Source organism: Cyprinus carpio, chromosome A25 (genome assembly GCF_018340385.1).
Source record: "Cyprinus carpio isolate SPL01 chromosome A25, ASM1834038v1, whole genome shotgun sequence".
Taxonomy (NCBI): Eukaryota; Metazoa; Chordata; class Actinopteri; order Cypriniformes; family Cyprinidae; genus Cyprinus; species Cyprinus carpio.
The window spans coordinates 10689302-10710293 of NC_056596.1; the positions used below are offsets into that span (position 1 = coordinate 10689302).

The window sequence follows — 20992 nt, forward strand, 5'->3', positions numbered from 1 at the left end:
AGTTTCCTGTTTCTTTTCATACATAAATCCCCCCTCCACGGCGCGCGCATGGATCGCACGCTCCCGCACACATGCGTGCACGCGAAGGTGCGCGCATATTGATCCCAAATTGTTCTGAAGTCAGACTTTCATTTAAAAAAATGGGAGAAAAAATAAAAATAATTTCCCCCATTATTTAATGAAATTCCTAAAAAGCTTAATGCTTTGATGAATGTAAATAAAATAAAAATGACACATTACTAAAATTATGATTAGGTGTTTTATATTTTATTATTTAATAATATATAATTAATAATATATATCATGTAAATACATGTAAATAATTACAAATAGATCAAATAAATTAATTTCCATATTTTACTTTATCTATTTGTAATTATTTACATTTATTTACATGATGTATATATTAATATTATATATTATTTAATAATGAAATCTAAAATACTTAATCATCATTTTATTAATTTGTCATTTTTATTTTATTTACATTATTTATGATATTAATCACAGTATTTAATTGAATCAAATTTCATAATATTTGATTTGATTGATTTTTAATTTATTACATTATTTATATATTAATAATTATATATTATTTCATTACATTTCTGAAAAGCTTTGAAATACAAATATTTTATTTCTTTGTAATTTTTTATTTATTGACAGTATATTATTTATATATTATAAAATGTTGTGTATTGTATATTTATATGTTAATTACTACTTTATTTATTGTCATATATTGTTTATATATTTTTATTCTTGTTCTGTCATGCCTTTCAAACAATTTTAGTTGCACTTTACATCTTATTTAAATTTAATTAAACAAATCAGATTTAACAATAAAATCTCCCTTTAATTAATTACATTTTTTTTTTTTTTTTTACATTAGTGTCTGCATAGTTGGAAGGAAATGGCTCAATTTAGTGAGATGAATGAGGCCACATCTGGTCGGTCGGGCCACGGGTCTAACCATATTCAAACCGATTCAGATTTAGGAGATTTTCTTATAGGTGGCACATAACCATACAAAAAAATCAAAAGATGAGCTCATACAAAAGCTTTAGAAATATTATCACAACCAGCCTTATTATTTTACGTGCTATTTAAATTTCAAATGTTATGCAAATCAATGAGCAAATTTTAGCCACATATCCGCGACTAGTGTATTTTCCTAAAGTACCACAAAGGAAGGCAGGGAGCATTCAGCCTAATTTAAGATGAGACTAATCATGGCAACTGAACATTCATTACACTGATTAATACTGTCGTTCAGAATGAGCTTTATTCACCAAGTGTATATGCAGCTGTATATATAAAAATATGTATATGTATATGTATTTATATTATACTTGAGAGATGTCTGTAAGCAAACTTGTTACTGTCCTGGATGAGACCGATGACTGTGGTGTCATCTGAAAACTTCCTGAGTTTGACAGAGGGGTCTTTAGAGGTGCAGTCATTTGTATCGAGAGAGAAGAGCAGTGGGGAGAGCACACACCCCTGAGGAGCTCCGGTGCTGATGGTGCGGGTGCTGGATGTGTATTTTCCCAGCCTCGGTAGCTGCTGTCTGTCTGTCAGGAAGCTGGTGATCCACTGACAGATGGAGGTGGGTACAGAGAGCTGCATGGGTCAGTTTAATCAGGAGAGTATCTGGGATGATGGTGTTAAAAGCAGAGCTGAAGTCCACAAACAGGATCCTCACATAAGTCCCTGGTTTGTCCAGATGTTGGAGGAAGTTGTGCAGTCATATTGATTGCATCATCCACAGATCTGTTTGCTTAGTAAGCAAACTGCAGGGGGTCCAGCAAGGGTCCCGTTAATGTCCTTTAAGTAGGCCAACACCTAGCTGTTGTTGTGACTAGTTTTAAACAAAACTTACACTTGCAACAGTGCAGCCATAAAAAATATATTAATAAATAAATAAAATTGTAAGATGGCCCCTGGAAAAGACATTATTTACCTTTTTGAACTGAGATTTAACATATATCTTATAGGTTTATTCATCTAAAAACATAAAGACAAGACAAAATTTAAAGTGTCATAATCATATACACATAATTTGCACTGAATGGTGTGCATAGTTAGTTTTTCCTCAAACCATAGATTCAATATTTTATCGTTAAAAACAAAAGAAACTTGGATGTTTTTTAACGAAAAAAAAAAAAAACTAGGTATACTTGAATGAATAAAGAGACACATTGTGGACTAGAAATGGAACGGTGCAGTAATCTAGCATGCATCTTTATGATAGATGATGAAGTGGTGTGATGAGACAATAGGGATAATTGCTGTTTCTGCAGCTTTTGGGGACTGATTGTTTGCTGTGCTGCTTGAATGTAGAGACACTGCTGAAACAGGACCTGAGGGGATATTGAAGGTGCGGTAGGGTTTGCTTATCTTTGCAGTCTGTTTTATTTAAATGAATGATTCATTTATGATTCATTTATACACTAAAATTTGTAAAATTTACAAAAAGCTAACTTTGGTTAAAGATTTTAATAGTAATTGAGATTTACACCGCAGACAATACAGTGAGTACTCAGTATTACCCTGCTCAGCAGTACCACCAAGCGACTGATCACTGCAACAGCATGGATTACTGTTCAAACTGAAATAAATATATAAATAAATAATTTATTATTATTCAGGGCACTAATTCATACACACAACAACATGCTGTCAAGGTAGTGTAACAGTGCAAAGATAATAGAGGAAAAAAAAGCTCTCATGAACTTATTATTATATTTTTAAGCACTTTTCTTTTAAAATATTTTGTTTTTACATTTAAGAAGAAACAATAGTGCAGCATTTGTCAGCGTGGTATAACCAGCATGCAGTATTTCAGCAGCAGTGTCAGTAGGACGGTAGTTGTCTTCCTATGGTCTGGTGGCAATGGGGAATTTACAGTATTAACAGGACCTGAGACTGGGTTTTGTCTTTTAGTAGTTGTGATGAGATGTTTGACAGCACGTACTGACAGCAAATGTTTCCACTGGACAGCTGGAACTGCTCACAGCAGCCTGAACCCAAATGACTCTGCAGAAAACTAACAAAAGAGCAAAAGCAGTTCTGTGGAACAAGGGGTTTAGTTTGCCCTCCAGCCTATTAATGTTGTTTGATAGATAAATAGATACATACATAGATAGATAGATAGATAGATAGATAGATAGATAGATAGACAGACAGACAGACAGACAGACAGACAGACAGATAAACATGATGGATGGATGGATGGATAGATGGATGGATAGATAGGTAAACAGACAGACAGATAGATAGACTAGCAGTAGGGGTCAACTGGGGCCACAGAGCTGTAAATATTACATCCTTGTTGAAAGTGTCAAACTGATAAACACATATTAAAACTCTCATGTGGCCCACAACACAACATTAACACTGTGGAAACAATATTTGCCAGAATAGCAGTGTTTTGTAACTTGCTGTCCCTGGTCCTTGAAGACCTAAAATATTATTTGTTCCGTTCATGTTTAAGCTCTACCACATTGCCAATGGTTCACTGGCCTCTCATCTAGGTGTGTTTAGAGCCCACCCTCTGGGCTCTCATATTTACACACTCACAGAGCTCATTTACAGACAGTCACCGGCACAGAGAACAACAGACAGACAGCTCACCTGATCCTCACACAAGACAGAAGCTACTGACAATCATCCACACCAACAGGATTTATGATTGAATGATGAAGGACATCTGACTGCAGAAACAAGGTATTCAATATTTGTATTTGTTGTTTTTTTTTTAAATATATAATTTACAAAAGTTGAGCTCTGTTGAAAGAGTGCAACATGAGGTCACAGTTATGAATTACAATGTATGTTAGATTAATATTTTTGTGTTACCTTTAACATTTTTTGGGATTTCAGAAATGCTTTATTGTTTAAAATTAAGTAAAAGTCTATAATAGTGTATAACTGTATTTTTTTCTGAAGAATAACAGTGAAAATGTTGCCGTCTCATTAACTGTTTTGCATTTTACATTTGTTTAGCTGTTTAAATTTAGCTGAAAAGCCTATAACAGGACTCATTGTGACAACTTACCCCTATATAGATTTGCTATTAGGGCATGTTGTTATGAGAATGACCAAACATATTTTGATATATTAAATATAATAATATAATGTAATCTATAATTATATATATTATTATATATATAAATAATATATAAATATATATATAATTTTTTGTAAGCAAAGACTTTAAAGTATGTGTCTATACAGAAACTGACTTTCAAAAACTAACCCAACGTAAAATATATTAGTTGGGGTAACAAGTGTGACAACTAGCCCCCTGTGCCTTACACTATAAAACAAATATGTAAAGAATTTCAAAAGCAAAACACACATAAACATGCACACGCTAACTAATCCAAGGTACAAATTTTATCACCAGTGCTAAGATTGCTGTTCTTTGTCACAGCGCTGAGATATTTCCCACATGGCTGTGCTGTATTGCCCCTGGCTTTCTAACAAGAACTTGTGGCACAAGCTAAAAAGGTGAAGACAGGTGACTGAAATCAGCACAATCTTAAGAAAACAATTTAATACCTTCCTTCTTGATATTTTGCTCTGTGAGAAGTCAGCGAATGTGACAGCATTAGTACTAGTATTACTCTCACTTAAAACAGCAGACAAATACCAAGAGCTTCGGTAATATGTTGTGCCATATTCACATTATTCATATTAGATTAGCTCATAATGTCATTTATACTTCAAAGAGAATATAAATGACACACCAGCACACATACTCAGCTTTATTCTTTATCCTGAGAGTGATGATGTCCAGACCCCACTATATCTGTGCTTAACAAAGAGAATAACCATTCCCTAAGGCCATTCTCTTTTGAGCACAGTAGTAAATTAAAAACTTCAGTCACTCTAAATCAACCCAAACTCTCATTAACAGATTATATATTTGCTTAGGAGCTCACCTGTATGAACAACATATTCCATCTGTTTACATTATATTAACTCCACCCAAGATGACATTAATGTGCTTAATTAGCAGTAATAAATAGGGTATGCTGGCATAATAAGCAACCACACAGCAACAAAATAACAACCTATTAGAACACCCTAGAAACTACCAAGCAACCATCCAGAACACAAAAAGAAACTGCATAGTAACAGACTAGTCACCCAAAACACCCTAGCAACCATCTAACAATGCCCTAGCAACGATCCTGAGCAACCCAGCAACTATATAGTAACACACTTAAATGACCCAAAATGAACTAGCAGCCAATTAACAATGCCCTAGCAACTATTCAAACACCTAGCAACACCCTAGCAACCACATAGTAATGCTAAAAACACCAAGAACACCCTAACAATCCTCTAAAACATTTAGCAACCACATAGTAACACCAGGTAAATCCTTAGCAACTATTCAGAACACATGCTAAAATCACCCATACCACATAGCAACATGATAAAAACCACCTAGAACACCCTAGCAACACCTAAGCAACCCTCTATAACACTTAAACAATCAATTAACAACACACAATCTATCATAGTCTAAGCTAGTTTTAGCTGGTCTTCCAGCCTGGTCATAGCTGGCCATAGCTGGTTTGCAGGCTGGTTTTAGAGGGGATTTGACCACTTTTTTAGCTGGTCTGAGAGACCAGTTAACCAACCAGCTAAAACCAGCTCATCCAGGCTGGGAGATCAGCTAAAACCAGCTACTTCCAGCTTGAACCAGCTTAGACCTGTCAACCAGCTTAGGCTGGTTTTAGCTGTGTTTTTCTTTTTTTTTTTAGCATACTAGCACCATTTTCCTCAAAAACTGTGAAATCTAGTTGTTGAAAATACAGTTTTTGGTGGTGATCCAAGCTGAAGCATGAAGTACAGGACATGCTGTCCTGCTAAAGGTAATGCGCTTATTGCTCCTCAGAGATCATCCTGGCTACAGTAAATAAGTATTTGCTATCCAAGACCTTTCCACTGTCCAGCTACATTAAACTCTATGTGATAATATCACTTTTAGTCATGTTTTCCCTGCAGTATTATCACTCCCATCTTTGTGATGCTCTTCTTCTGTGCCTGAATGGAAATCTGGCAGCACAGAGCGCAACAAAACAATACAGATGTACTCTCTTGTTTGAGCAGGATGCTTGGCATGAGACTGCATGCTAGTTCACTCTCCACACGATACGAGCCGTAATATTCTGAACAATAAAAACAGGAGTGGCCTTTTGCACTGTTTTCGTGCATTTTAAAGAAAGAATGTTCACTGAACAATTTTATTGTATTTTTAATGTAGTAAAACAGGCAAGAAATATACACTGGTCCTAAAAGGTATTTAAACTATTGTTAACGAAACAACAAAAAAAAAAAAAAAAAAAAAAATTTCATTGACCAAAATAAAAATAACGTAATTGGAAAAACTGGAACCAAATTAAAATGCATTTTAATGACTTCAAAATAAAGTTTTAGTTTTTTGATACAAAATATATTGAAAACTGAAAAGACAAACTCAAAACTTTTTGATTTAGCCATGTTATAGTTAACTAAAATAAAAATTTTATTTGATAAAAAAAACTTTCATTACATGAAATAAAGCTGAAATAAAATATAAATATTAGATGAAAAATGTAAAAACTAGAAACATTTTTGTAAAATAAATTTTACAAAATAATTTTTCGATACATTGAACATTTAAAAGACAAACTAAAAATCAACAGAAATAAAATAAAAATTCAAAACTATAAAAACCTTGGCCTGGACGCAAAATGGCTCTGAAAAATATTATGAGAAAATATCGAACAATTTGTTTCCAGATGCAACGTGGTTTGATATTCTATTGCTAGTGTTCTGAATGGTTTTATCCTGTTCCTCATGCAGTTACTAGGGTGCTTTGGGCTATTATTACTTACTGAACCAAGTATAAACACATGTAATTGTAAGTAATGATATCTTTTTTAACCCTTAGGCACTGTTGTGCATGTCCTGTGATGAGGAAAGATGGGAACTTCCAACTTCACTCTTTCTCCAAACTCCAGCTATGCTAACAAGACCGACTTTTCCCCAGACAGTCCCTTCTCTCTTGTCAAGCTTGTTCTCATCATTCTCGTCCTGAGCACTTTAAGCCTGATCACAATTATCGGCAATGTGCTGGTCATGCTCTCCATCAAGGTCAACAGGAACCTCCAGACGGTCAACAACTACTTCCTGTTTAGTCTAGCATGTGCTGACTTGTTCATTGGTGTTTTCTCAATGAACCTGTACACTGTGTATATTGTGACTGGCCACTGGCCTTTAGGAGCTTGGGTGTGTGACCTCTGGTTAGCTCTGGACTATGTGGTGAGCAACGCCTCTGTTATGAACCTCCTCATCATCAGCTTTGACCGATATTTCTGCGTCACCAAACCTCTCAGCTACCCGGTCAAACGGACCCACAAGATGGCAGGCATGATGATCGCTGCCGCTTGGATCCTGTCGTTCATTCTCTGGGCTCCGGCCATCCTGTTCTGGCAGTTCATCACGGGCAGCCGGACAGTTCCCGAGGATAAGTGCTACATTCAGTTTTTCTCCAATCCCGTGGTCACCTTCGGCACAGCCATCGCTGCCTTCTACTTGCCGGTTGTCACCATGACTGTACTATACTGGCAGATCTCCAAAGCCAGCCGCAGCCGCGTCCGAAGCAGAGACAATCTGAGAGTATCTAGAGTCAGTAATGATGGAGGCCAGGCTAGACCAACAACTGGGAGCAATACAGAGAGGAAGTCAATCCAAGGAGGAGAGGAAATGATTCTACGCAGGCAGAGTGCTTCAGATGCCACTACAGGTAAGTGTGTTAAAGGAACAGTACCCTCAAAAGCTCAAATATTCTCATTGTTCCAAACCCGTATTGCTTTGATTGAACACAATGGAAGATATTTCGAAGAATGTTGCATACAGAGACCAATGGCTGTCAATCTCCAAAAAAGAGTAGCATAAAAATAGTCTATACCAGGAGTTTCCAAACTTTTTGATTTATTGTTGTTGTTAACTAAAATTAATAAAAATGTATACATTTAATACATTTATTTTTTTGTTAATTGAAATAAAGCCGAAATGAAATAAAATAGAAACATTAGATGAAAAAGTTAAAAAAAGGAATGAAATAAGCCGAAGTACTGTAATTAAAACTTCATTAAAACTGAAATAAAAATAAATGAAAGCTAAACAGAAATGTTTTTTTTTTTAAAAAGAACAAAAACTAATTTATATATATATATATATATATAAAATAAAATTATTAAAGCAATTTAAAAATATTAAAACCTAAATTAGGCATTAAACTAAAAGATGAAAGCTAATTCAAAATAAGAATGAATACTATAATAGTATATAATTAATACTAAATTAACACTTTTTGAAAAGGATACCCAAATATGATGATCCCCTTTCTAAAATATAAAGGCAGGTATATACTTTCATGTATGCATTTAAAATGCAAAATAAAAAAATAAATAAAAAGTCAAATTAAACATGATATTATAAAGTTAAAACTAATTAAATAATTATTATATAGTAAATAAATATATAAAAAATATACATACTGTGTGTGGTGTGTGTACGTATTGTTAAAAAATCAGGTTAATTGGGTAATCACTAATCATGTAATATCTGACACTAATATCAAATTAGTAATTCAGTTAATGTGTTAAAATATTCAATGCATATCGAAATGTTAACATTAAAGAAAATAATGTTTGTTTACTCCAGTTTTTCCATAGCTAGCTTAAGGTCTTCAGACTGTGGTTCTATAAGTGCTTTATATAAGCCTTCTGAAGCCATACGATAGCATTGTGTGAGAAAAAGATTACATTTTAAGCTTCTAAGAACTACATTTATGATACTTTTATGGTCTTTTTGGGAGCTTGGCAGCAGACCATATACAGTCAATCACAAGTATTGTGTTATTTTCCCAGTATGCTGAATCAAATATAGTTAAATCTCATCATCATCAAAGATCTCACTGAAAATGTATTGTACCCACCAGCAGCCGAAGAGCAGGAGAGTGAGAATGACTCTATATCTGGAAGTGTGCTTGCTTCTTCCAATCAGAAGGATGAGGAAGCCATATCTATAAGCACTAACAGTGACATCAGAAGCCGTCAGACCCAATCAGCTCCGCTGGCCACAGGAAGTTGGGTCAGATTTACTTGCTTCAGAACAACATCCCAAAAGGACCTGCAAAACATCTATAAACCCAACAACGGAGGTCAAGATATGAGTAATGGGAAGGAAAGGCTGAGTCTGGTGTCTCAGAAGATTCTCATGCCACGTTATCAGAAGAGGAAGAGTTCATCCTCGCGGGAGAAGAAAGTCACAAGGACCATTATGGCCATTCTGGTGGCGTTTGCAGCCACATGGACCCCCTACAATGTCATGGTACTCATCAACACGTTTTGCTCTTCCTGTATTCCAAACACGATGTGGACCTTTGGATACTGGCTCTGCTACATAAACAGTACGGTGAACCCAGCCTGCTATGCCCTGTGCAATGTCACCTTTAAGAACACCTTCAAACAGCTGCTGACATGCAAATACAGGAATATTCATGCCCCCAGAAAACATTAAGACTGTGGGGCAAAGCTCTATGCGCTTATAAACAGTTTCACTGATGATATCCAGAGGTGCTGGTTTGGATCCGTTCCTGGGTTTGAAAATACCAGGCTTGTCCAAACTGTTGAAACATTCAAATGTTATTTCAGCAGCCATATTATGAGGAGGACTACTAAAAAGTAGCTGTGGACAGTTTAATCTTTTCTTTGCATTATTAAAATACAAATGTTAGTCATTTTCATTACTGTCCTTCCAAGCTTTTTGCTAAAAATTATATTAGAAATTATATGTATAAAACATACATTACTGTTCAAAAGTTTGGGGTAACATTTTTGGATGCATCAGTTTAATTTTGTTTTAATGTAAAAACATTCATAATGTTAAATAAGATTTCTTTTTAAATATTTCTTTACAATGTGACACTGAAGACTGGAGGAATGATTCTGAAAATACAGGTTTGCATCACAGGAATAAATTATTTTTTTTAAATATATTACAATAAAAAGTATTGCTTTAAATTGTAATAATATTTTACAATATTACTGATTTTACACCATTTTTTTTAAAGCAGGGTCCTCCATTTAATAATGAAAATTAAGAAATCCTTACATTTGGTAAGAGAATCACATGTACTTCTCTGCATTTTACCATGATTTAATTATAACTTTACTAAAGTAATTATGCCAATAATGGTATTATTAATATATATACTGTATTTTAAGGTTCTCAGATCTTTTGACAAATACATTTCTGTGATTTTTCCTTGTCATCATAGATAAAAAAAAATAAAAGGTCTATGCTTGGTATGTATAGCATGTTATTATATAGATATATCATTTATATCAGCATTTATTGTATATTTTTATATAGAATAAAATGTACAGAAAAACACATTTATCACTATTATTATGTTATCTTATGCACTTTTTTGTTATTTAGGCTCGTTTTGTATGTTTATTAATCTATGTGTGGTTGGAAAAATAAAAAAAGTTAAATTATGGAGAGAAATGTAATTCAAACAGAATGTAATGAATGTTGTATTAAACTGGAGAGAATACAAAGCATTAAAAAAATACCAAGAATAAAACAATTTTAGCTTTAATCATTTATCATAAGAAAATAAACAGACATCTTGTAAGTCTTTAACAAGCAAACTGGCCTTTTTTTAAACAGTTTGAATTGCATATGTTCCATTTTACCAGCGAGGAATCACATTAAACCAACAAGCAAGCTTTCCACCGTGTCCACGCACATGGTAAACATTTTTTCTTTTCAATTTACAGTATAATGCTGGTATTTCAGGATAAATACTGAAAGGCAGTGACAAAAAGCATTTGTCAGTGGATATGAGAATAAAAGACATTTTACCTCAATATGAAGCTCTAAAACAAAGTACAGAACAACACAAAGGCATTCAAGGGAACTGTCAGAACTCAGACTATACCATTAGGAAGGCTGTTCAGTGTTTTATTGCTGATTCAATTTGAACTACATCGAGCCTCTTTCCCGAACAGGCTTAGTGACAAAGCACGTGACGGCGCGACTGTGCGTCTTCATTAAATAGTCTAACACACGTCTCTGGAAAACCAAGACATCGCTGGCGACGCTGAGGTAGTCACGAGGTGTAGCAGGGCAGGATCTCAGACGCGTCTCCTAAACCCTTGACCTCGGTCATTTGCCAAAGTCCCAAGTTCAGCACCTTAAGGCAGGGCAGCTGGGTGATTCTCTCCAGTCCTCTTTTCGTTATTTTGGTACAGCCGTACAGGTCTATCCCGGTCAGCTGCGTCAGGTGATCCGCTATGAGCTCGAGGCCCTTGTCCGTGATCCGCACGCACTGGCCGATGTTCAGCGTCTTAAGCTCGTGCATCTGCCGGACCATCCGGTTGATCCCGTCGTCGCTGATGTGGCACGAGCAAAGCGACAGGGACTTGAGCTGGTACAAGCCCTGCGCGATGTAAGCCAGGCTCTGGTCGCCCACTTTGTCGCAAAATGACACATCCAGCCCGTAAAGCCTCAGAGCGCCCATGGACAGATGCATGATTCCTGTGTCGCTTATGTTGTCGCACGAGCGCAGGTTAAGAGTCCAGAGGTGGGTCATGTGCGACAGGTGGATCATGCCAGCGTCGGATATGCCACCGCAAAAGCTCAGGTTTAGGACTTTCAGCTTGTTTAGGCCCTTCGAAATGTGCTTGAGCGACAAGTCAGTGAGTTTCTGACAGTCTTGCAACGTGAGGTGCTCCAAACTCAAGCAGCCCTCCGCGGCGCTGCGCGTCATGCCGGCCAGGTGTCCGATGCCTACGTCCGAAACGTGTCTGCAGCTTCTCAAATTCAGGCTTTTGAGATTATGAAGGCCCCACGCGATAAGCAACAACCCCGTGTTGGTGATATTACTACACACCCGCCGAGATTCCAGCAGCTCCAGCTTCTTGAGATACTGCGCGATCCTGCCCAGACTGGAATCGGTGATCTGTTTGCACAGGCTCAGGTTGAGTACCCTCAGTGACGGGATGTCCTGCACGAATGCATGTCCGAGGCCGTTATCCGTTAGGTTGTAGCATCCGCTCAAGTTAAGGCTCTCGATGTTGGGCATGCCTTGGATAACGTAGCTAAGACTGCGCCTCAGGCTGAGGATCTGGACTTTCTTGATGCCTCTGGTTTGGAGGCTGGGGAACAGCGACGGGTTTGCTCTTCTCAGGTGGAGTTTGGCTTCTACTCCTCTCCAGACGGATTTATGGTACGAGGCGTCTCTCCACGCCGTGCATACTTGCGCGACTCTGCCTTTGCCTTTAACGTCCAGGTAGTTGAAAATCATCGCTAAGATCTCCGGGAAGAGGCTCGAGACGTGGATGTCCATTTCTGAGAGCGGCTCGTTAGCTTAGCGAAGTTATTAGTCTGGTCTGGTCTGCTCTTCTGCAGGCGGGGGCCGCATGTAAAATAAACGCCGTGAGAAATGGTGGTAGTAAAAACAAAAAAAAAAAAAAACGAGAGCGCTTTTTAGATTTTTGTGTGGTTTTTTTTATTGTTGTAACCAGCTTACGTCGCTGTATTTGCACCGCCAGGTCTTCGTAACGACTATATCCAGCTCGCGACGCATGTTTAGTAAACACAGATACAGTTCCATGATAAAGCACGCATAGAATACTTTGAAAAACTGAACGTAAACGGCTGGAGAAAACAAACGATTTCGCGTGAACACAAATCATCCATTTGACGAAAACTATGGAGTCCGGTTTCCGGTAGCCTTTGTCTTCGTCTATTCAAAACGGGGAGGGGGACTGTTCAGCGGGTTGGTTTTACTGTATTGAAAAAGCCGTGTGTTTATGTTCAAAAGTTCTGAAATGTACATCAAAACTAATTATTTTTCTTAAAAAACATATTAAGTATCACATTTGCTCAAGTAAATTCATACTGTTTTTTTTTTATAACAACAACAACCCCCCTATTCGTGATGGGAAGTGCGACTCATTTGGGCGAATCGGTTCTTTTGAACAGTTTCAAAGAATTGGTTCACAAAACTTGAATCTTTACATCATGACGCAAATACTTCCGTACGTGATCCTTCTTAAATCTTCCTATTTATATTCGGAAAATCGTACACATACTCATTTACAATTACATTTACATAAACGTTGAAAAAACTTGACACATTAAAAAAATGGTAGTCATATAAAAAAAAAAAACCCGTTTGGTTGTAAATATAATTCTAACAAGTCATTGTTTGTAAACTTTCTGATATTAGGGTATTAAAGTAACTTACTTTGAGTCAAATCCGCGTTTCATTCCAAATGCTCACTTAGCCTATCGGTTCTCTGATTATTACATAGATAGACTAAAGAAGCTGGTCTCGGTTCAGTGAATCAAACCGTGCAAAATCGCTTTTGTGAAGCATTTCAACTAACACATTGAAAAGATTCGGTTCAAATGAATGACTCATTCATCAATCGAACCTTACTTCCGGCACAACGTCACTGGCCTTAAACAAATAAGCTCCACAGTTATCTTTGAATACGAAATCAAACGTGGCGAATTTCACGCTTCTTTCCTATACAAACCTGTTCATCTTACCGACAGAGTTACCAAAGTTATAACGAAGTCTATCAAAGCATAGAATAAGATATGAGCCGGACAAGTATAAAACCAGAGACAATTTAAAACCCAGCCTGTTTGTACACACAATCTCTCTTGTACTTTGAAACACCCATAAAAGTAAAGCATAAAAGTATTTTACTACAAATTCAGTCTTGTTGAGGTTGTTCACAGCAGCACACATGAAAGCTGATAAAAAAAAGTCAATATGAAACAAAGCATATTCAGAAATGACAGTGCAAGTACTAAAGTACCACTGTAAACTTTTTAAATTTCCAAAAATGTTGTTTGTGTAAAAATCTATGCAAGTACGCTCAATCTCTTTCTATAAAACTACAGATAAATTAATCATTTTATAACCTAAATCAATAAGCTTGCATACATGGAAATAAGAAACAAAAATCACTGTTTAAAGTACCTTAGAATTTTTTTATACAATGGGGCTTTTATGCATCATTTCAGTTTTCATCTAAAAGCATATTTCTGTATTCATGTTATTTTACCAACTAACTAAAAGGGAGTTTTCGTTAACACATTCAGTTAGCAAACCCTGTTAACTTTCAGACAGCAAATTATCGTCACATAAAAAAGCAACAAGCTTTGGAAAAACAGAATGTTCAAGACGTACGATGTTCTGCACTGTATTATCATCAGCAACTGTTATTCTCCCAGATTAAGAGACTCATTTCTTTTCATACCATTAAGAGTGTGCAGGTTAGCTTGGCAATGATTAAAAACACTAAATGTAGTTCCTTTAAAGCCCTATGACAATAAATAGTGCATGAGATCAAGAGTGCCAATAATGGAAGAGATTTCTACATTTAGACATACTGTCGTCTCAGAACACATTGCGACACGTGAAGCTCATTTAAGGTGCAGTCACAATTTTGTGAGTAAAAAAGGTCAGTTGTCTATTGTTGATTATGTAATTATGTATGACGCATAGCTCACACGTAACTTATATACCAATCAGCTTTCTGCTGGTCAATGTGGCAAATCCATGTGACCCACTACGAAATCTTTAGCCCTCACGTGAAACTCCCAACCGCGTGAATTCCTATTGAAATGACTGGATTTCGTCTGCGAAAATTCGACAAGAGTAAATGTGACCATGAGTACGGAAGCTTATTTCTGCCATGGAATAAAAAAAAAAATTATATCGCAATTCTGGCTTTTTTCTCACAATTACGAGTTTATATGTCACAATTTCAAATTATAAACTCAAAATTGCGAGTTTACAATTCGCAATTGAATTTTTTCTTCAGAATTGTGAATTTAATTAGTTTTTTTCTGAATTCTGACTTGACATCTACCTTTTTTTTGGCCACAATTAAACATAATTGCAACTTTTTTTCTTGCAATTGTGAATTAACAACCAGCAATTCTGAGTTTATATCTCACAATTCTGAGAAAAAAAGTCTGAATTGCAAGATATAAACTCAAAATTGCATGATAAAAAGGTGCAACTACCCTTTTAATTTTTTTTATTCCGTGGTGGAAATTAGCTTTCCTAAATGAGAGTCAGTAAAATGTATATTAATTACTATCGTATATGAAAAACTAGAAAAATTAAAAAATTCATCCACGGGTTTAGAACATTATGAAAACAATTACTTCAAATCGAGTCTTCTCCCATTTTTCTCACAAAGCAGCTTTAGCTTTTGCGCAAAGCAGGAATGAAATTCCAGTTTGAAAAATCACAACGTACATAGCTACTTCACAAGTTCACAGAATAGTAGTAGTTTATAATCATAAACATCTGAAAAGGATTCTTCACAGCAGTTGATTCCATCAGCTAGTTTTCCTGCTCGTTCCGAAAGAATCGGAGCGGCAGTGGGAAAAGTCGATGAAGATTCCGTCAGGATCTGATTCCAGTGAGTCTAGCCCCTGCATTACAATCGTCTCCGGACTGGAGGAGCAGCTCGGGGGTGATGAAAGGGCCTTGTCCACCTCAGATGAAGCCATCGGGGCGTCCGCTGCATGCAGACAGCCTGCGGAGGTGTGAATGAAGACGGGAGGAGAAATAAGAGCAGGCTGTCCCGCAGCCCCACGTATCACACCGGACAGGGTGAGCTCGTGATCAAGTGAGAGTCTGGGGGTTGAGCTGGTCTCTATTCCCACAGTCAGGGCCGAATAGCCCTGGGGCTCTACACAGGAAGTGACATCAAACGCAGAGTGACGCCGGATGCCGACGCTGCCCACAGAGCTCACTTCAGAGTCGTACTCGGCCACGGGGGTCAGCATGGGGATGTTGTAACTCTTGGAGCGCACTACTGGATTACTGGAGGGCAGGTCTGCAGACTTGGACCAGCAATACTGCAAACGCCTCTCTGGAAAGATTTTTAAGAAATGAATAATGATATACTGCTTTTTCATTGGACACTTAGCAGTAGTAGTACAGTTCTGACATACTTTATAGATATCAGCGGCTGAATCACACAAGATGAAAGCAGTACATTTATGGGTGGAGAACATCCCTGCAAGATCTTTAAAGGGACAGTTCACCTATTTATTAAATGCAAGTTTAACACACAATTTGATATTTTTACTGTTTTATTCTGCTTTTTTTTTTTTTAAGAATTCATGAGATTAATTACAATTTTATTCTACTGACAGCCTTAATTTTTTAACAGTAACTAATAAAAAAATAAATATTTATTTCTGTGTTTACCTCTCCTCCCTGCAACATGTTATTTCTTGAGACATAATTTGTATTTGTGTATTTTTTTAATGCAGTTTCTCCTCGCAACTGTAACCCTAAATGATATTTACAGTGAAAAGAGATTTACAAAAAAAATATACAGTTTATATAGCTAACATTAACAGTGTGTAGTAAAAAAAAGATGCAAAGCAATTATTTTCCAGATATTATTTTAAATCAAGCCAATTATGACTTCTTTTTTTATTTATTTATTTTTTAAATCTGCCATCCTTTTATAATTTTTTTTTTTGCATTTCTATGATGCAGACTTTTTTTTACTGAAAAAAAAAAATTAATTAAAAAATAATAATATAAAATAAAATAAATTAAAACAATATATATATATATATATGTGTGTGTGTGTGTGTGTAATTTTTTTTCATTAAGTAAAAAAAAAAATTAATTAAAAAATAATAATATAAAATAAAATATTACATTAACATTTTTCAACTCTTTTCAACATTGATAATAATCAGAAATATTTCTAAAGCAGCAAATCAGCATATTAGAACGACTTGAATTCAGCTTTGCAATCAGAAATAAAATTAAATTTTAAAAATATTAAAGAAAAAATGGTTGTTATTTTAAATTATAATAATATTTCACAACATTACTGCTTTTGTTTAAATAAATGCAGCCTTGTTGAGCATAGGAAACTTAAAACATTCAAATTTCTTGATACAGTTAGATACAATACTTTAAATTTTTTTATTTTTTATTTTTTATTTTTTTTTAAATACACAGCTGCCTTTTTAATTTGTGTGAACTATCCTGTTTTAAGATTGAAACTTTCAGTTTTTAAAGAATATATATATATATATATGTGTGTGTGTGTGTGTGTAATTTTTTTCATTAAGTCATTTGGATTCAGTCCCTGCGTGCCCAGGTACGGCGACACCACCTTCTGAATGAGAGACTCCAGCTTCAGGTATTCTTCACTCGCACCTTTGGATTCATGAACCCCCTGTAAGATGTTAAAATGACATATTTAGGAGTTTCACTTTGACTCTATCCCTTTTGAAATATTAATTACAGTCATTTTAGTTGAGACGCACAAAGTGTATGATTAAAGTCTCACTCAATATGACACAACTGCTGAAATCACCGCAAATGACCCGTCTTGAAGTCTGTATGTTATAATCTCTCATGACAGTATGGCTGGATCTTTCACGTGATCTAAGAGGATTTACTTGCAGTCCATGCGTACCTGTAACACCAAAAGCATCTGGACGATGGAGGGAGGGACACGGGCTCGCGGCCTGGACAGAGCCTCCTCCAGCTTCACGTTAAGGGTGATGGTGTTTCGAAAGTGCAGCAGGGCCAGCTGACGCACCGATGGCTCCTTGCCCTGAGATGCCATGAACACATACAACGATTAACAATGAAGAGTGAACACTGCTGTTACTGATGTCTGACCAGGTATTTCACAGAATCACTAGACTGTACCTGGACGGGGTGGAAGATGGCTTGAAGCATGGTCAGAACATCACAAAAGAAAAAGTCCCATGTCTCAGCCAAAGAGTCCAATAACTTCTGCCCTATTTTCAGCCAGAAGAAGTATTGTTCATATATACTAGTGAAAAACTGTGTAATGACATTAAAATAAAAAAAAAAATTTAGGAATGTGTTTTGTCTTTAAAATGGGAGGGTATACCTTCATAAAACCTTATTTTGTCCCGTAAAATGACCATGCCTTTAGTTAAAAGCTGATTCTGATAATGAGAAAAAAAGAAATGTGTGTTTTTTAAAAATGTACATATTAGAACAAACACATATCTGGGAAAAACTTAAAAATTCTTACCTGGAGGTATTCTGTAAAGAACGAGCCCAGCTCAGTTTTCAAAAGCTGCCTGATAAAATAAAATATTATAAAATTTTAAACACATTAAAATATGTTTCAGAAGAGAAATCATTATACCTACATATAGAAAAAAATTGACTTAAAATGACTGGAAAGAAAGTTTTCAAATTATACATTTTTTTTTGTTCAGGATGAATGAAAAGAACAGCGTTTATTTGAAAAGTTATTATAAACGTCTTTACTGTCAGCTTTTATCAGTTTAATGAACCCTTGTGGAAAATAAAAAGTATTCATTTTTCTTTAAAAAAAAATCAATAAATAAAATCTTACCGACCACAAAGTACTGAATGATACAACTGATTATAATATATTTTGTATGAAAGCACCAGTAATTGTAAATTTTTGCACTTTGTTTTGCATTATTTTCTTGAGAATTAAGCACATTTCCCCCAAATTCTTATAAAAGAAATGCTAAAAAAAAATCATACTTGAAATCCAAATAGAACTGTTATCATTACTATACTCAGTTTATGCTGAATATGTTTTTTCTTCACTGTGTCCAGAAGGATTAGTGCATCATAATGAGATACATAGAGAGACAAACACTGAAAATAATGACTCACAACCAGATTTAACAGTAAAATAATGCAGATGCATTACAGTAATGAGAATGAGGGAAAATGTGCTTAATTATGATGAAAATTATGTTATATCATAATAGAAAATATGATCTTAATGGTAAAAAAACAGTTTTTTCTTGATGCAAATTTTTTTTTCTTTTTTTTTACATTTAATCTTGGAGTGAAATATGATTTGGGTATATTTTTCTGAGCTGGGATGTTATTGCTTCACAATTTTTCTCATAATAGTTACATAATAGTGGACTGAGGCTCTGCGTCCTCTCACAACTGTTCTGTGCTGATAATGTGAAGCCTCCAACCACAGCTGCCAACGTTTACATTTGAAACACTGCCAACAGTTACAATTATAGTGAAATTAATAATTCACAAACCTACCCTCAATTTTTCATAAAAATAAACAAAAGAACAAACCATGCTGTTTTTCCTCACCTCACGCCTTCATTGAGTGTATAGAGTTCGTTGTCCGCCAGTCCTTTCTTTTGGAATACAGCAATAACTGCGTTGTGAATGCTACAATAAATCACACAGACGTGAAATTACATCTCAGTTTATGACAGTTATTGACATGCGTTACGCACAAAACCCACACTAACCTGTTCCATATGGCATTAGGCCCTGATCCTCTCTCCTCCAGTGAAGCCTTTTCATTTTTCCCCAGCTGACTCAGATTTGGAGAACTTACCAACTTCAACCGGTACAGAGTCCTCATGGTTTAAACAGAGGGATAAAAACACGGTTCAGTTAGTCCAGAATAGCAACAACAAGTGAGAGAAGGGGAGGAGCTGGAAAGATGCAGCTACAGACATGAAGGGGAGGAAACTACTGTTTTATTGTTGAGAAACCAATTTCCTTCCTCCTAACATTACATTCCCATCCTTTCCTTAGTCTCTCTCTCTCTCTCTGTCAAACACACACGCACACCCACAAAAATAAACCAATCATGTTTAACAGTTATGCACAAAACACAAAAACTCCCTTTCTTTCTCACTCCCAGTGCAAAGGAGTGAAAACCTGCTCCTCCTGAGTGATGTGAGCTGGGTTTAAATATGTTTATAATATATATATATATATATATATATATATATATATATTATATATATGTATACACACACACACACTATATATGTATATATATGTACACACACACACATAAAAGAAATATGTTTTAAAAATGTTTACAAAAAATAAAATAAGATAAAATGTAATATTCATTCAAAAGTAAATAAAAATGCACTTGTATTATTATATACATTTATATATATATATATAGTTATTTTACATATAAAAATAAGAATGATATTTTGATAATATAAAATCAAATCAAATATAACCTATTATTATTATTTTACATTATTTTTTATATTTTTTAATTATACACACATTTAAACACATATAAAGTTAATTTAACATAAAAATAAAATTAAGCTAAAAAGTTTATATATTTTCATAATATAAAATATAATAACAGTGACAAATTTTATTATACATTTTATTATATTTATTATTCATTAATATTATAAATTTTATTATATTTAATATGGATTATATATATATATATATATATATATATATATATATATATATATATATATATATATATATATATATATATATATATAACTTTTTATTATTTATTTATAAGAATCCAAAATATATTATATAATAATCCCCATTTTTTTTTTTTTTTTTTTTAAATATATTATATAATAATCCCCTATTATTTTTCATGCAGTGGTGACTGTACTCTATTGACTTTAGCCTGGGAATTTTGGATGAACCCATTTTGATAATCTATGTAATCTATGTTTTGTCATGTCTCCTGTGGCATCACACTGATATCAAATAAATGCACACAAAGTGGGTCCCTCAGCAGGTGGCAAATTGAGGAATGTCACACATTGTGAGACAATTTTGGAATATTGCTTATTTAGGCTATGGAGGAAAACAAAGGACATCACAAACAAATAACAGGACATGAGTATGTATAGCAGGATGTGAGTGTGTTAATAGTTCCGCTGACAATATCAGTTTTACCTCCTGAATGGATGACTGCTTCCATCCATGTGAAGGTGGTGTGGCAGAGCAAACAGGGCAGAGAAGCTGAATGTGGACGGTCTAGGGGCTGGTCGATCAATGTGGGCTCCGCTCAAGTTCTCCAGCATTGTTATCAAATGGCTGCCAGATCCTCCT

The 20992-nt window shown here is 35.1% G+C and overlaps 3 protein-coding genes across 4 annotated transcripts; 1 reads left to right on the forward strand and 2 right to left on the reverse strand.

The window, feature by feature from the left end:
• The first annotated feature begins 3587 nt into the window (after window positions 1-3587).
• Window positions 3588-9880, forward strand: LOC109079175 (muscarinic acetylcholine receptor M2-like). The gene is made up of 3 exons (XM_042715450.1): window positions 3588-3729; window positions 6953-7807; window positions 9008-9880. Exons 2-3 carry the CDS (start codon window positions 6985-6987, stop codon window positions 9586-9588), a joined length of 1404 nt encoding a protein of 467 aa, XP_042571384.1. The 5' UTR covers window positions 3588-3729; window positions 6953-6984; the 3' UTR covers window positions 9589-9880.
• Window positions 9881-10655: 775 nt separating this feature from the next.
• Window positions 10656-13654, reverse strand: LOC122135599 (F-box/LRR-repeat protein 14-like). Of its 2 annotated transcripts, none has more exons than XM_042715452.1 (2): window positions 13331-13654; window positions 10656-12483 (listed from the first exon to the last, which is right to left on the reverse strand). In XM_042715452.1, the coding sequence occupies exon 2, from the start codon at window positions 12425-12427 to the stop codon at window positions 11189-11191; it is 1239 nt and encodes a 412-aa protein (XP_042571386.1). In that variant the 5' UTR covers window positions 12428-12483; window positions 13331-13654; the 3' UTR covers window positions 10656-11188. The 2 variants fall into 2 exon arrangements, with proteins under 2 accessions (XP_042571386.1, XP_042571385.1); XM_042715451.1 differs by lacking the exon at window positions 13331-13654 and adding an exon at window positions 12611-12840.
• A 126-nt stretch (window positions 13655-13780) lies between these two features.
• On the reverse strand, window positions 13781-20992 carry LOC109079182 (proline-rich protein 5-like). Its single transcript, XM_042715453.1, has 9 exons — window positions 20837-20992; window positions 19396-19506; window positions 19232-19312; window positions 18162-18210; window positions 18015-18072; window positions 17807-17898; window positions 17568-17708; window positions 17207-17324; window positions 13781-16010 (listed from the first exon to the last, which is right to left on the reverse strand). Exons 1-9 carry the CDS (start codon window positions 20962-20964, stop codon window positions 15451-15453), a joined length of 1338 nt encoding a protein of 445 aa, XP_042571387.1. The 5' UTR covers window positions 20965-20992; the 3' UTR covers window positions 13781-15450.

What these genes read in the sequence shown, in the direction of transcription:
- LOC109079175 (XM_042715450.1), top strand. Translation starts at nt 6,985, where the DNA reads ATGGGAACTTCCAACTTCACTCTTTCTCCAAACTCCAGCTATGCTAAC. An exon ending in TGCTTCAGATGCCACTACAG is followed by an intron (nt 7,808 to 9,007) that starts GTAAGTGTGTTA and finishes TGTACCCACCAG; the next exon opens with CAGCCGAAGAGCAGGAGAGT.
- LOC122135599 (XM_042715452.1), bottom strand. Translation starts at nt 12,427, where the DNA reads ATGGACATCCACGTCTCGAGCCTCTTCCCGGAGATCTTAGCGATGATT.
- LOC109079182 (XM_042715453.1), bottom strand. Translation starts at nt 20,964, where the DNA reads ATGCTGGAGAACTTGAGCGGAGCCCACATTGATCGACCAGCCCCTAGA. An exon ending in CCTAATGCCATATGGAACAG is followed by an intron (nt 19,313 to 19,395) that starts GTTAGTGTGGGT and finishes GATTTATTGTAG; the next exon opens with CATTCACAACGCAGTTATTG. An exon ending in CAAAATAAGGTTTTATGAAG is followed by an intron (nt 17,899 to 18,014) that starts GTATACCCTCCC and finishes GGCTGAAAATAG; the next exon opens with GGCAGAAGTTATTGGACTCT.